Consider the following 16720-nt stretch of genomic DNA (forward strand, 5'->3'; position numbering starts at 1 on the left):
GAGTAAAGCTCCCTCTACACTGTCCCCATCAAACACTCCCAGGACAGGTACAGCACAGGGTTAGATACAGAGTAAAGCTCCCTCTACACTGTCCCATCAAACACTCCCAGGACAGGTACAGAACGGGGTTAGATACAGAGTAAAGCTCTCTCTACACTGTCGCCCATCAAACACTCCCAGGACAGCTACAGCACCGGGTTAGATACAGAGTAAAGCTCCCTCTACACTGTCCCCATCAAACACTCCCAGGACAGGTACAGCACGGGGTTAGATACAGAGTAAAGCTCCCTCTACACTGTCCCCATCAAACACTCCCAGGACAGGTACAGCACGGGGTTAGGTGACTATCCAGTTAAATGCCTTATATTTCACTTTCGAAGGAACCCTCCTGCAATTGCTTCATGATCAGATACAAACAACATTGTTTTACTTATTAGGAGCTTTAAAATGTAACACAGAATTCTGGGTTATTTCTATTGTTGCGTCAATGAAAAAGTGGACTGAGCCTAACCAAACCCACTTCATCCCAATCCCATTATTAGCCTGAGTTCAACCCAGCTGCAACATCAGCATTCGAACACATGGAAGCTGATGGCCACTAATTTAAGTCCTATTTTGCTTATAAAAGACTGAAAACATCAACAGAGCATTTTTTTCAGAGTGCGCCCTTTGAGGATTTTTACAGCATGATCTTGCTGGTGTGATTTTTGGGGTCGGTGTTGGTGAAACGATCGATTCACTCTCGGCGTCTCCGTTCTCGGAGTCACCGTGTCTCTATCAGCTCCTGAATTCTGGAAGTTCTTGAAGATCAGTATTGCTGCTTCTCTCTGCAGGTGGCTTGCTCAATGCGCTGGTCACAGGGTGGATCCATGATGTCATCTGAGTCACATGGCTGAAGAAAGGAAGATCAGACACACTCTGAGCACATTTATCTTTACGACAATCTTAAAAATTATAACATTAATCGGAATCAAGGAATCAAGAGGGCTAAAAGGGGTCATGAAATATCTTTAGCAAACAGGGTTAAGGAAAATCCCAACGCCTTTTATTCATACATAAGGAGCAAGAGGGTAACTAGAGAAAGGGTTGGCCCACTCAATGACAAAGGAGGAAAGTTATGCGTGGAGTCAGAGAAAATGAGTGAGATTCTTTACAAGTACTTTGCATCGGTATTCACCGAGGAGAGGGACACGACGGATGTTGAGGTTAGGGATAGATATTTGATTACTCTCGGTCAAGTCGGCATAAGGAGGGAGGATGTGTTGGGTATTCTAAAAGGCATTAAGGTGGACAAGTCCCCAGGTCTGGATGGGATCTATCCCCGGTCACTGAGGGAAGTGAGAGAGGAAATAACTGCGGCCTTAACAGATATCTTTGCAGCATCCTTGAACATGGGTGAGGTACCGGAGGACTGGAGAATTGCTAATGTTGTCCCCTTGTTTAAGAAGGTTAGCAGGGATAATCCAGGTAATTATAGACCGGTGAGCCTGACGTCAGTGGTAGGCAAACTGTTGGAGAAGATACTGAGGGATAGGATCTATTCCCATCTGGAAGAAAATAGACTTATCAGTGATAGGCAACATGGTTTTGTGCAGGGAAGGTCATGTCTTACCAACTTAATAGAATTATTTGAGGAAGTGACAAAGTTAATTGATGAGGGAAGGGCTGTAGATGTCATATACATGGACTTCAGTAAGGCGTTTGATAAGGTTTCCCATGGCAGGTTGATGGAAAAAGTGAAGTCTCATGGGGTCCAGGGTGTACTAGCTAGATGGATAAAGAACTGGCTGGGCAACAGGAGACAGAGAGTAGTAGTGGAAGGGAGTGTCTCAAAATGGAGAAAGGTGACTAGTGGTGTTCCACAGGGATCCGTGCTGGGACCACTGTTGTTTGTGATATACATAAATGATCTGGAGGAAGGTATAGGTGGTCAGATTAGCAAGTTTGCAGATGATACTAAGATTGGTGGAGTAGCAGATAGTGAACGGGACTATCAGAGAATGCAGCAGACTGTAGATAGATTGGAGAGTTGGGCGGAGAAATGGCAGATGGAGTTCAATCCGGGCAAATGCGAGGCGATGTATTTTGGAAGATCCAATTCAAGAGCGGACTATATGGTCAATGGAAGGGTCTTGGGGAAAATTGATGTACAGAGAGATCTGGGAGTTCAGGTCCATTGTACCCTGAAGGTGGCAATGCAGGTCGATAGAGTGGTCAAGAAGGCATACGGCATGCTTTCCTTCATCGGACGGGGTATTGAGTACAAGAGTCGGCAGGTCACGTTAAGACTTTGGTTTGGCCACATTTGGAATACTGCGTACAGTTCTAACCGCCACATTAGCAAAAGGTTTTGGATGCTTTAGAGAGGGTGCAGAGGAGGTTCACCAGGATGTTGCCTGGTATGGAAGGCGCTAGTTAAGAAGAGAGGTTGAGTAGATTAGGATTATTTTCATTAGAAAGACGGAGGTTGAGGGGAGACCTGATTGAGGTCGACAAAATCATGAGAGGTATAGACAGGGTGGATAGCAAGGCGCTTTTTCCCCAGAGTGGGGGACTCAATTACTAGGGTCACAATTTCAAGGTGAGAGGGGAAAAGTTTAAGGGAGATGTGCTTGGAAAGTTCTTTACGCAGAGGGTAGTGGGTGCCTGGAACGTGTTGCCGGCGAAGTGGTAGAGGCGGGCACAATAGCATCATTTAAGATGTATCTAGACAGATACATGAATGGGCAGGGAGCAGAGGGATACAGATCCTTAGAAAATAGGCGACAGTTTAGATAGAGGATCTGGATCGGGGCCGGCTGGGAGGGCCAAAGGGCCTGTTCCTGTGCTGTAATTTTTCTTTGTTCTTGTTCTTTGAATCTACACAGCACTAAGCCAAGGATCCACAGTTGCCCCGTAATGTACACTGAGAGAGAGTTAGAGTTAGGCGTTTGCTAGGCGACAGGTGGAGGGGTTCTTGAGGCGATCTTGATCTCGATCTGACTCACGAAGGGTAAGGGATAGGGTGCTTTCAGGGGTGTGGGTCGGGGATAGGAAGGTGTCTGACATCTATCAGGTAATGCAGGAGGTGGGGGAGGTGTCGGTAGAGGAGCTGAAGGCTAAGTGGGAGGTGGACCTGGGGGAGCAGATTGAGGAGGGGACATGGGCGGAAGCCCTGGAGAGGGTGAACTCCTCCTCTTCATGTGCGAGACTTAGTCTCATCCAGTTCAAGGTGCTGCACCGGGGCCACATGTCCGGATCTAGGATGAGTAGGTTCTTTGGGGGTGAAGATAGGTGCGTCAGGTGTTCGGGGAGTCCAGCGAACCATATGTTCTGGGCATGCCCGGCACTGGAGGAGTTCTGGAAGGGGGTGGCGGGGACGGTGTCGAGGGTGGTAGGGTCCAGGGTCAAGCCAGGCTGGGGACTCACGATATTTGGGGTTGGGGTGGAGCCGGGAGTGCAGGAGGCGAAAGAGGCCGATGTTTTGGCCTTTGCGTCCCTAGTAGCCCGGCGGAGGATCTTGCTGCAGTGGAAGGACGCGAGACCTCCGAGTGTGGAGACCTGGATTAATGACATGGTGGGATTCATTCAGCTGGAAAGGGTCAAGTTCGCCCTGAGGGGGTCGGTACAAGGGTTCTTTAGGAGGTGGCAGCCTTTCCTCGACTTTCTGGCTCAACGATAAGGTACAAGGTCAGCAGCAGCAGCAACCTGGGCCGGCGGGGGGGGGGGTTTAGGGGGATAGTGTTTAAGTTAATTTGCTTATTGTTAATTTATTCTGTTGTTATTGGGGTGGGGGGGGGGGGGGGGGGGGGGTGGGTTTTGTTATATGCGTTGTTACGGGTGCCGGGGGGTGTTTATTATTATTATTGTTATTATTATATTGTTTTGTTGATATATATTTTTCAAAAAATTTCAATAAAATATTTAAAAAAAAGAAGTGAACAGTGGTTTTAATAGTCTTACAACAGAGCCTGCCTGCAATGAGATGAACTGAGAGCAGGCTTACGACTGCAGTGCTTTATACTTCCTGTTAGTAGGAGGACCCATGGGCGGAGCCATGAGTGGAGCCAAGGGTGGAGCCCAGTACAAACTCCTCATCTCCCCCTATGGGCAGAGCCGCAACGGCTCACATACAGAGCCCACAAGGACACAATACATGTAATACAACACAGTGTGAATTACAATGCAGTATAATTCACCACACTAGGTATCAATTAGAGAGAGAGGGAGAGAGAGTGAGAGTTAGGTACCAATTAGAGATAGAGGGAGAGAGAGAGAGTTAGGTATCAATTAGAGAGAGAGGGAGAGAGAGAATGAGAGTTAGGTACCAATTAGAGATAGAGGGAGAGAGAGAGTTAGGTATCAATTAGAGAGAGAGGGAGAGAGAGAGAGAGTTAGGTATCAATTAGAGAGAAAGACAGAGAGAGAATTAGGTATCAATTAGAGAGAGAGGGAGAGAGAGAGAGAGTTAGGTATCAATTAGAGAGAAAGACAGAGAGAGAGAGCTAGGTATCAATTAGAGAGAGAGGGAGAGAGAGAGAGAGTTAGGTATCAATTAGAGAGAAAGACAGAGAGAGAGAGCTAGGTATCAATTAGAGAGAGAGGGAGAGAGAGAGAGAGTTAGGTATCAATTAGAGAGAAAGACAGAGAGAGAGAGCTAGGTATCAATTAGAGAGAGAGGGAGAGAGAGTTCAGTATCAATTAGAGAGAGAGAGAGAGGGAGAGAGAGAGAGAGCTAGGTATCAATTAGAGAGAAAGACAGAGAGAGAGAGTTAGGTATCAATTAGAGAGAGAGAGAGAGGGAGAGAGAGAGAATTAGGTATCAATTAGAGAGAAAGACAGAGAGAGAGAATTAGGTATCAATTAGAGAGAGAGGGAGAGAGAGAGAGAGAGAGTTAGGTATCAATTAGAGAGAGAGGGAGAGAGAGAGAGAGTTAGGTATCAATTAGAGAGAAAGACAGAGAGAGAGAGCTAGGTATCAATTAGAGAGAGAGGGAGAGAGAGTTCAGTATCAATTAGAGAGAGAGGGAGAGAGAGAGAGAGCTAGGTATCAATTAGAGAGAAAGACAGAGAGAGAGAGTTAGGTATCAATTAGAGAGAGAGAGAGAGGGAGAGAGAGAGAGTTAGGTATCAATTAGAGAGAAAGACAGAGAGAGAGAATTAGGTATCAATTAGAGAGAGAGGGAGAGAGAGAGAGAGAGAGAGTTAGGTATCAATTAGAGAGAGAGGGAGAGAGAGAGAGAGCTAGGTATCAATTAGAGAGAGAGGGAGAGAGAGTGAGAGTTAGGTACCAATTAGAGAGAGAGGGAGAGAGAGAGAGTTAGGTATCAATTAGAGAGAGAGGGAGAGAGAGAGAGAGCTAGGTATCAATTAGAGAGAAAGACTGAGAGAGAGAATTAGGTATCAATTAGAGATAGAGGGAGAGAGTGAGAGTTAGGTATCAATTAGAGAGAGAGGGAGAGAGAGAGTTAGGTATCAATTAGAGAGAAAGACAGAGAGAGAGTTAGGTATCAATTAGAGAGAGAGGGAGAGAGAGAGGTATCAATTAGAGAGAAAGACAGAGAGAGAGAGTTAGGTATCAATTAGAGAGAGAGGGAGAGAGAGAGAGAGGTATCAATTAGAGAGAAAGACAGAGAGAGAGAGTTAGGTATCAATTAGAGAGAGAGGGAGAGAGAGAGAGGTATCAATTAGAGAGAGAAAGACAGAGAGAGAGTTAGGTATCAATTAGAGAGAGAGGGAGAGAGAGAGATAGGTATCAATTAGAGAGAGAGGGAGAGAGAGAGAGTTAGGTATCAATTAGAGAGAGAGGGAGAGAGAGAGAGAGTTAGGTATCAATTAGAGAGAAAGACAGAGAGAGAATTAGGTATCAATTAGAGAGAGAGGGAGAGAGAGAGAGTTAGGTATCAATTAGAGAGAAAGACAGAGAGAGAGAGCTAGGTATCAATTAGAGAGAGAGGGAGAGAGAGAGAGAGTTAGGTATCAATTAGAGAGAAAGACAGAGAGAGAGAGCTAGGTATCAATTAGAGAGAGAGGGAGAGAGAGTTCGGTATCAATTAGAGAGAGAGGGAGAGAGAGAGAGAGCTAGGTATCAATTAGAGAGAAAGACAGAGAGAGAGAGTTAGGTATCAATTAGAGAGAGAGAGAGAGGGAGAGAGAGAGAGTTAGGTATCAATTAGAGAGAAAGACAGAGAGAGAGAATTAGGTATCAATTAGAGAGAGAGGGAGAGAGAGAGAGAGAGAGTTAGGTATCAATTAGAGAGAGAGGGAGAGAGAGAGAGAGCTAGGTATCAATTAGAGAGAGAGGGAGAGAGAGTGAGAGTTAGGTACCAATTAGAGAGAGAGGGAGAGAGAGAGAGTTAGGTATCAATTAGAGAGAGAGGGAGAGAGAGAGAGAGCTAGGTATCAATCAGAGAGAAAGACTGAGAGAGAGAATTAGGTATCAATTAGAGATAGAGGGAGAGAGTGAGAGTTAGGTATCAATTAGAGAGAGAGGGAGAGAGAGAGAGAGTTAGGTATCAATTAGAGAGAAAGACAGAGAGAGAGTTAGGTATCAATTAGAGAGAGAGGGAGAGAGAGAGATATCAATTAGAGAGAAAGACAGAGAGAGAGAGTTAGGTATCAATTAGAGAGAGAGGGAGAGAGAGAGAGAGGTATCAATTAGAGAGAAAGACAGAGAGAGAGAGTTAGGTATCAATTAGAGAGAGAGGGAGAGAGAGAGAGGTATCAATTAGAGAGAGAAAGACAGAGAGAGAGTTAGGTATCAATTAGAGAGAGAGGGAGAGAGGTATCAATTAGAGAGAGAGGGAGAGAGAGCTTGGTATCAATTAGAGAGAGAGGGAGAGAGAGAGAGAGTTAGGTATCAATTAGAGAGAAAGGCAGAGAGAGAGAGAGTTAGGTATCAATTAGAGAGAAAGACAGAGAGAGAGAGTTAGGTATCAATTAGAGAGAGAGGGAGAGAGAGAGAGTTAGGTATCAATTAGAGAGAAAGACAGAGAGAGAGAGTTAAGTATCAATTAGAGAGAAAGACAGAGAGAGAGAGCTAGGTATCAATTAGAGAGAGAGGGAGAGAGAGAGAGAGCTAGGTATCAATTAGAGAGAGAGGGAGAGAGAGAGAGTTAGGTATCAATTAGAGAGAGAGAGAGAGCTAGGTATCAATTAGAGAGAGAGGGAGAGAGAGAGTTAGGTATCAATTAGAGAGAGAGAGAGAGTTAGGTATCAATTAGAGAGAGAGAGAGAGAGAGAGAGAGCTAGGTATCAATTAGAGAGAGAGGGAGAGAGAGAGAGAGCTAGGTATCAATTAGAGAGAGAGAGGGAGAGAGAGAGAGAGAGTTAGGGATCAATTAGAGAGAGAGGGAGAGAGAGAGAGAGTTAGGTATCAATTAGAGAGAAGGACAGAGAGAGAGAGCTGGGTATCAATTAGAGAGAGAGGGAGAGAGAGAGAGAGAGCTAGGTATCAATTAGAGAGAGAGGGAGAGAGAGAGAGAGTTAGGTATCAATTAGAGAGAGAGAGAGAGAGAGAGAGAGGTATCAATTAGAGAGAGAAAGAGCTCAATATCAATTAGAGAGACAGGGAGCAGGGACCGACTGGGCAGAGAGAGGGTGCTCGGGATGGATTAGACGTCTACCTGATACTATAACTAAAGCTCTGAACTCACACCTCTACAATATTCCCCTGGTTCTGAAATAATCTACCATCCAAGTCAAACTGATGGCTTTAGAGGCAGGTTCTGCGAACAGAGAATGGAGTTGCTGAGGGACATTGAGGGACACAGTCTCAGAGGACAGGAATATGGTGGGAGCAGCCGGTGACTGGGTGACGGAGCAAGGGGACAGATTGATCAGGGCGAAGATGGCAGATGATCTGACTACATCCACACGCTTCTCAAAACATGTTCATGTCATTCCACACATGTACAAAAATAGAACACAACATAATTGTTGTTGGGGGGGGGGGTGGGGAATCGCAAACGTCATGCGTGTCTTTTTCAGTTCCAGATACTGACAGATATCATGGGAGCAAACCCCCCAAATGCACGTGGGGATTAAGGTTAACTGATTTCAAAAGATTAACCCATGCCTGTTCACTGCGGTGCAAGCATCTCATTAAATTCATGCTGCCTATTGTTTTACGTGAATTCTGCAATTGTTGCCTGGACTGTTCATTGGGTGGAAAGAAACAGGGGCCGTTATCACAAGCGGCGAGCACTATTTAAAGGAGCCTTCATCTCTTTAACATAGGGACGGGAATAGGCCATTCAGCCCCTCGAACCTGTCCCCCATTCATTGAGATCATGGCTGATCTATGGCCTAACCTAATATACCTGCCTTTGGCCTGTATCCTTTAATACCTCCATGTGGAGATGCGGCGTTGGACTGGGGTGAGCACAGTAAGAAGTCTTACAACACCAGGTTAAAGTCCAACAGGTTTGTTTCAAATCACTAGCTTTCGGAGCACTGCTCCTTCCTCAGGAGAATACTTCTCCATTCACCTGAGGAAGGAGCAGTGCTCCGAAAGCTAGTGTTTGAAACAAACCTGTTGGACTTTAACCTGGTGTTGTAAGGCTCCTTAATACCTCAATTAATAAAAATCTATCTCAGATTTGAAATTAACAACTGATCCAGCACCAATTCGAACCTTAGTTAGGCCACACTTGGAGTATAGTGTTCAATTCTGGTCGCCACACTACCAGAAGGATGTGGAGGCTTTAGAGAGGGTGCAGAAGAGATTTACCAGCATGTTGCCTGGTATGGAGGGCATTAGCTATGAGGAGCGGTTGAATAAATTTGGTTTGTTCTCACTGGAACGACGGAGGTTGAGGGGTGGCCTGATAGAGGTCTACAAAATTATGAGGGGCATAGACAGAGTGGATAGTCATAGGCTTTTTCCCAGGATAGAGGGGCAATTACCTGGAGGCATAGGTTTAAGGTGTGAGGGGCAAGGTTTAGAGGAGATGTACGAGGCAAGTTTTTTTACACAGAGGGTAGTGGGAGCCTGGAACTCGCTGCCGGAGGAGGAGGTGGAAGCAGATTACACAGAGGGTAGTGGGTGTCTGGAACTCGCTGCCGGAGGAGGTGGTGGAAGCAGATTACACAGAGGGTAGTGGGTACCTGGAACTCGCTGCCGGAGGAGGTGGTGGAAGCAGGGACGATAGTGACATTTAAGGGGCATCTGGACAAATACATGAATAGGATGGGAATAGAGGGATACGGACCCAGCAAGTGTAGAAGATTTTAGTTTAGATGGGCAGCATGGTCGGCACAGGCTTGGAGGGCCGAAGGGCCTGTTCCTGTGCTGTACTTTTCTTTGTTCTTTGTTCAATTGCCGTTTGTGGGAGAGATTTCCAAACCTCTGCCACCCCTCTGTGTGTCGGAGTTCTTCCTAATATCACTCCTGTATGGTCTGGCCTGAATCTTTAAACAATGCCCCTTAGTTCTAGAATCTCCAACCAATGAAAACAATTCTTTATCTGAGGTGCATTATGGCTGCAAGAGGTGGTGATAGTTTCTTTGTAAAGTGAACCAAGGTTCTATTTCTTTGAGGCTGAATGTGCGAAAGAGGATGCACCAAGGAGGTTTTGGGACAATCCATTTGAGGTCTTGGTGTTAGACGTGGGGAGACAGAGAGACATTCTGCAGCTGCAGGAGATTGGCAGAAGACCCTTGAGGTTGATACTTGGGAGGTAGTGGGGGAAGATCCAGCAGCAGAGGTCAGGGCCAGGAGTTTTGTTCCATGAACATGGATGCAGTGCAGGGAAATGTTTAAAGCTCTGACATGAGTTGCCAAGGTGAATCAGTTTATCTTAAATGAGTTTATCTTAAAATGCCGTAATCTATTAATTGAACCACTGACCTCATGCACGATTCATTTCACTAACCCACCCATCACCCACCAACAACAACCACCATCAGTACCCAACGCTTCACTCCACCCTGTGTTGCAAGCCTGATACCATAACTCACAGCTATTCAACCATGTCAGTCATATCCAATGCTGTCCTTGTCCAGTTTGGAAGTTGCAGTTATAGCTGCAGGAGTTGGTGGATTTCTGTCACAATCTCTTTTTTGCGAATCAAGACCTCTAAGTATCAGACCTCACTAAATTGCTCCTGAACGATATTTGGCACTTCTGGTTTCATGTGGAGAGTCCTTCTCTTCTCCCAGCTATTGCCCCATATGCTAGTCCCTCTCTTCTCCCAGCTATTGCCCCATATGCTAGTCCCTCTCTTCTCCCAGCTATTGCCCCATATGCTATGATGTCTCTTCAATCTCCCAGACATGCTGTTATGAATTATGCATCATTTTTAATTGAATGTATACATGTGTATATATGTGTGTGCTCGGAAAGGTACAAAATGGTCTCAGTTTCATTTTGGTCTTGTTTATGAACCTTAGTGCCTGGGTGTCTGCATAGACTGAAAGGTTTCAGATCTTTTGGGTTTGTTTCTCGATATAACATTTTTATTGAGGTTTTACAAAGTCTGAAGTGGAAGACGTGGGTTAAAAGGGGTTGGAAGTTCAGTGGCTCAGGAAGCAAAACAAAAAATAGTGGAAAGAGCTTTACTTGCGGCAGTGATCCAATGACACAAAGATTGAAAATGACAGGACTGGAGAGAGAGAGGGAGTATGAGAGAGAGAGAGAGAGAGAGAGAGAAAGAGAGAGTTCAGAGTGCGTATGTCAGTCAGAGAAGACAGGCATTTGAAGGTCTCAGAAGAATAGCTGCATGGCTGGTGGAATTGTAGTCTTTTTTTCTTTTTCAAAAATAAATTTAAGGACCCAACTATTTTTTTCCAATTAAGGGCCAATTTAGCGTGGCCAATCCACCTACCCTGCACAGCTTTGGGTTGTGGGGGCGAAACCCACGCAAACACGGAGAGAATGTGCAAACTCCACACGGACAGTGACCCAGAGCCGGGATCAAACCCGGGTCCTCAGCGCTGAGGCAGCAGTGCTAACCACTGCGCCACCGTGCTGCCCTTAGTGGGATCGTAGTTAACTGAATAACCAACTTTTATAATAATCTTTATTATTGTCACCAGTAGGTTTACATTAACACTGCAATGAAGTTACCGTGAAAATCCCCTAGTCGCCACATTCCGGCACCTGTTCGGGTACACTGAGGGAGAATTCAGAATGTTCAAATTACCCAACAGCACGTCTTTCAGGACTTGTGGGAGGAAACCGGAGCACCCGGAGGAAACCCACGCAGACACGCGAAGAATGTTCAGACTCCGCACAGACAGTGACCCAAGCCGGGAGTTGAATCTGGGTCCCTGGCGCTGTGAAGCAACAGTGCTAACCACTGTGCTACCGTGCCATCCGACACTTATCAGTAAAGTGAGCAGTTTAGTCAAGGTGCTACTGGAAGAGGCGGGAAGACTGAGTTTAGAGAACTAATTTATTTGCTCTGAAGTTGCTCCCTCAGTCCTTGTATTGCTCTGGTAAATCTCCTCTGCACCCTCTCCCTGCCTGTGGCATTCTTCCCAAAGGATGGTGCCCAGAATTGGACATGATGGAGGGAATGCAATATCCCACAACAGCAGGTGTGTGTCAAGTGGGTGGCAAAGTGTTTAAAAATATGAAATCCAAATGTAACCTGCTCCCTCCTCAGCTTCAATAGGGTTAGGCAGTCAATCTATTCCCAGAGCTGATTGAAAATGTATGATGAAACTGTGTGCCTTATGTTTTATTGATGTGGAGATGCCGGCGTTGGACTGGGGTGGGCTCAGTAAGAAGTCTTCCAACACCAGGTTAAAGTCCAACAGGTTTGTTTCAAACACGAGCTTTCGGAGCGCAGCTCCTTCCTCAGGTGAAGGAAGTTTTTTATTCACCATTTGCTATTTAAACCTTGCCAGCGGAGTTCCGTACTTTGGGAAACCGCCAGTTAGACTGTGCGGCTGCTGGGTCAAGAGGGAAAGGCTTTTCCATTTGCCTGCTATTTCCAGCATTCCTGACTCGCCAAACCTCCACCAGCAGACACACTCCCAAACTCCCAATCTCCCCCCCAGGTCTGCCATTCCCCCATCGCTCTGAAGCCTGGCCCTCCCCACCCGCCTGCGCTGCACCTCTCCCCCACCACAAAGCAGAACCCCTCCCCTGTCCATTAGCCGGGGAATGATTCTGGCCTCAAGCCCTCCTCCAGACTGCCTCCCACCTGAGGGCAAGTCAAGCCTGTCAATTAGGGGGGCTTCTGGTTGGTGACGTCCTACGCACCGTGTGGAGCTGCAAATCCACAGCATGTAGTGGAGCCCAACACCCGGCTTTCCCATTCTCCAGCTGACACAACCCAATTCCCAATGTGTTCAGAAAGTTAAAATTCCCTCCATTACTCCAGCCAAACCTCCACCAGTGATTTATCAAAGTCTATCAGAACTCTGGGCTGGATTCTCCGAATTTGAAGCGATGTCCGGAGAATGTGTCTAGTCTCACGACAGAAAAGTCGGCTCCGCCCGGTGGGGTACCAGCAGCCATGCCACGTAACCACCCCAGCTTCCCGACACAAGCAGCCAGAGAATTGCCGACCTGCAGCGGTTATGGGGCACAACATGGCGCCGGCAGCACGTGGACCCAGCCTGCCAGATAGTTCCCCCCCCCCCTGTAATCGCCCTCGCCACCCCTGGACCACCCACCCACCAGTCCCCCCAGCCCCCGCCAAAGCCCCCCCACCGGCCAGCGGAACAGCTCCCCTCCCCACGACTGTGGCAGCACTGGACACAGTCCGCAGCCGCCACACGGGGTTAACACAACCTCAGACCAGACGTGATCCACGCCGTCGGGAAGAGGGCCCATCAAGGGGCGGAGCATCGGAGGAGGGCCTTCAGTGACGTCCTGAGGCCGTCCCAACGGCGTGCGGCGTACTCCCCGGTGACGCTGCTTTGCAGGGGGCACAGCATCCGGAAACAGGCGGTGCCTCCTGATTTCTCCGTCAAAAGGGATTCTTCGCCCAATCGCTGAATGCGATTCCGCTGTCGGCAATCGGAGAATCCTGCCCTATGCCTCTATTTATCAACTGACAAGATCGCCATCTTCACAGATTTAAGTACATACAAATTAAAGTCTCTCTCTGTTTCTCTGCCCCCTTTCATTTGTCTCTATTTGTAATTGGGAGGCAGTTTAACCACAAAACAAGGTAAGAATTTTGCCACGAGTCCTGGCGACAAATAGATGCCAATTCACCGAAATAGGTTTTTAAAAAATTCTAAGGATCTTTTGTCCAAACAGAATATTTGTCTGGCATGCAAGAAAATATTGATTCAAAACTTGAGTCAAATCAGATGTTCTGTCAGTATCTTGTGATGAATGTTATAAAGTCATGACTGCAACAGGGGGATGGGCAGACATCACTTACATTGCAAAACTGCCCCACTGACAACAGCAGTGTGCTCAAACTGAATTACTGGGCAGAGCGGAGGAGGCATTCCATCGGTTTTATGGGTCTGTTATATTAGTGATATGTTTTTAATTCCATTTTAATTTGATATAGAAAGAATGTGGTGAAAGGGGTAAGTGAGATTGTCACAGTGAGGGGTGTGGGATATATCAGAGATTGTTACACTGAGGGATGTGAGATATATCAGAGATTGTTACAGTGAGGGGTGTGGGAAATATCAGAGATTGTTACAGTGAGGGATGTGGGATATATCAGAGATTGTTATAGTGAGGGATGTGAGATATATCAGAGATTGTCACAGTGAGGGGTGTGAGATATATCAGAGATTGTTACAGTGAGGGATGTGGGATATATCAGAGATTGTTATAGTGAGGGATGTGAGATATATCAGAGATTGTCACAGTGAGGGGTGTGAGATATATCAGAGATTGTTACAGTGAGGAGTGTGGGATATATCAGAGATTGTCACAGTGAGGGATGTGGGATATATCAGAGATTGTCACAGTGAGGGATGCGAGATATATCAGAGATTGTTACACTGAGGGGTGTGAGATATATCAGAGATTGTTACAGTGAGGGATGTGAGATATATCAGAGATTGTCACAGTGAGGGGTGTGAGATATATCAGAGATTGTCACAGTGAGGGGTGTGAGATATATCAGAGATTGTCACAGTGAGGGGTGTGGGATATATCAGACATTGTCACAGTGAGGGATGTGAGATATATCAGAGATTGTCACAGTGAGGGGTGTGGGATATATCAGAGATTGTTACAGTGAGGGGTGTGGGATATATCAGAGATTGTCACAGTGAGGGGTGTGAGATATATCAGAGATTGTTACAGTGAGGGGTGTGGGATATATCAGACATTGTCACAGTGAGGGATGTGAGATATATCAGAGATTGTTATAGTGAGGCGTGTGGGATATATCAGAGATTGTTACAGTGAGGGGTGTGGGATATATCAGAGATTGTTACAGAGGGGTGTGGGATATATCAGAGATTGTTACAGTGAGGGGTGTGGGATATATCAGAGATTGTTACAGTGAGGGGTGTGGGATATATCAGAGATTGTCACAGTGAGGGATGTGAGATATATCAGAGATTGTTACAGTGAGGGGTGTGGGATATATCAGAGATTGTTACAGTGAGGGGTGTGGGATATATCAAGGATTGTTACAGTGAGGGGTGTGGAATATATCAGAGATTGTTACACTGAGGGATGTGGGATATATCAGGGATTGTTACAGTGAGGGGTGTGGAATATATCAGAGATTGTTACAGTGAGGGGTGTGGGATATATCAGAGATTGTCACAGAGAGGGGTGTGGGAGATATCAGAGATTGTTACAGTGAGGGGTGTGAGATATATCAGAGGTTGTTACAGTGAGGGGTGTGGGATATATCAGAGATTGTTACAGTGAGGGGTGTGGGATATATCAGAGATTGTCACAGTGAGGGGTGTAGGATATATCAGAGATTGTGATAGTGAGGGGTGTGGGATATGTCAGAGATTGTTACAGTGAGGGTGTGGAATATATCAGAGTTTGTTACACTGAGAGATGTGAGATATATCAGGGATTGTCACAGTGAGGGATGTGAGATATATCAGAGATTGTTACAGTGAGGGGTGTGAGATATATCATAGATTGTCACAGTGAGGGGTGTGGAATATATCAGGGATTGTAACAGTGAGGGATGTGGAATATATCAGAGATTGTTACAGTGAGGGGTGTGAGGTATATCAGAGATTGTCACAGTGAGGGGTGTGAGATATATCAGAGATTGTTACAGTGAGGGGTGTGAGATATATCAGAGATTGTCACAGTGAGGGGTGTGGGATATATCAGAGATTATTACAGTGAGGGGTGTGAGATATATCAGAGATTGTCACCGTGAGGGGTGTGGAATATATCAGAGGTTGTCACAGTGAGGGGTGTGGGATATATCAGAGATTGTTACAGTGAGGGGTGTGGGATATATCAGGGATTGTTATAGTGAGGGGTGTGGGATATATCATAAATTGTTACAGTGAGGGGTGTGGGATATATCAGAGATTGTAACAGTGAGGGGTGTGGGATATATCAGAGATTGTTACAGTGAGGGATGTGAGATATATCAGAGATTGTCACAGTGAGGGATGTGCGATATATCAGAGATTGTCACAGTGAGGGATGTGAGATATATCAGAGATTGTCACAGTGAGGGATGTGGGATATATCAGAGATTGTTATAGTGAGGGGTGTGGGATATATCAGAGATTGTTACAGTGAGGGTGTGGAATATATCAGGGATTGTTACAGTGAGGGGTGTGGAATATATCAGGGATTGTTACACTGAGGGATGTGAGATATATCAGAGATTGTCACAGTGAGGTGTGTGGGATATATCAGGGATTGTTACACTGAGGGGTGTGAGATATATCAGAGATTGTCACAGTGAGGGGTGTGAGATATATCAGAGATTGTCACAGTGAGGGGTGTGGGATATATCAGACATTGTCACAGTGAGGGATGTGAGATATATCAGAGATTGTCACAGTGAGGGGTGTGGGATATATCAGAGATTGTTACACTGAGGGATGTGGGATATATCAGAGATTGTTACAGTGAGGCGTGTGGGATATATCAGAGATTGTCACAGTGAGGGATGTGAGATATATCAGAGATTGTTACAGTGAGGGGTGTGGGATATATCAGAGATTGTTACAGTGAGGGGTGTGGGATATATCAAGGATTGTTACAGTGAGGGGTGTGGAATATATCAGAGATTGTTACAGTGAGGGGTGTGGGATATATCAGAGATTGTCACAGTGAGGGATGTGAGATATCTCAGAGACTGTTATAGTGAGGGATGTGAGATATATCAGAGATTGTTACAGTGAGGGGTGTGGGATATATCAGAGATTGTTACAGTGAGGAATGTGAGATATCTCAGAGACTGTTATAGTGAGGGGTGTGAGATAAATCAGAGATTTATATAGTGAGGGATGTGAGATATATCAGAGATTGTTATAGTGAGGGATGTGAGATATATCAGAGATTGTTACAGTAAGGGCTGTGGGATAGATCAGAGATTGTTACAGTGTGGGGTGTGAGATATATCAGAGATTGTCACCGTGAGGGGTGTGGGATATATCAGAGATTGTTACAGTGAGGGGTGTGGGATATATCAGTGATTGTTACACTGAGGGATGTGGGATATATCAGAGATCGCTACAGTGAGGGATGTGAGATATATCAGAGATTGTTATAGTGAGGAGTGTGGAATATATCAGAGATCGCTACAGTGAGGGATGTGAGATATATCAGAGATTTGTACAGTGAGGGATGTGAGATATATCAGAGATTATT

At 45.9% G+C, this 16720-nt stretch overlaps 1 protein-coding gene across 5 annotated transcripts in view; it reads right to left on the reverse strand.

Moving 5' to 3' along the window:
- Positions 1–217: 217 nt before the first annotated feature.
- Positions 218–16720, reverse strand: part of stxbp4 (syntaxin binding protein 4) — a 260949-nt gene continuing 244446 nt past the window's right edge. For all 5 annotated transcript variants that reach the window (XM_038777465.1, XM_038777464.1, XM_038777467.1 and 2 more), the window contains one exon: positions 218–892. In XM_038777465.1, the coding sequence (XP_038633393.1) occupies positions 778–892 (115 nt within the window). In that variant the 3' untranslated portion in view covers positions 218–777. The remainder of the gene's footprint in view (positions 893–16720) is intronic.

Source organism: Scyliorhinus canicula, chromosome 18 (genome assembly GCF_902713615.1).
Source record: "Scyliorhinus canicula chromosome 18, sScyCan1.1, whole genome shotgun sequence".
NCBI lineage: Eukaryota > Metazoa > Chordata > Chondrichthyes > Carcharhiniformes > Scyliorhinidae > Scyliorhinus > Scyliorhinus canicula.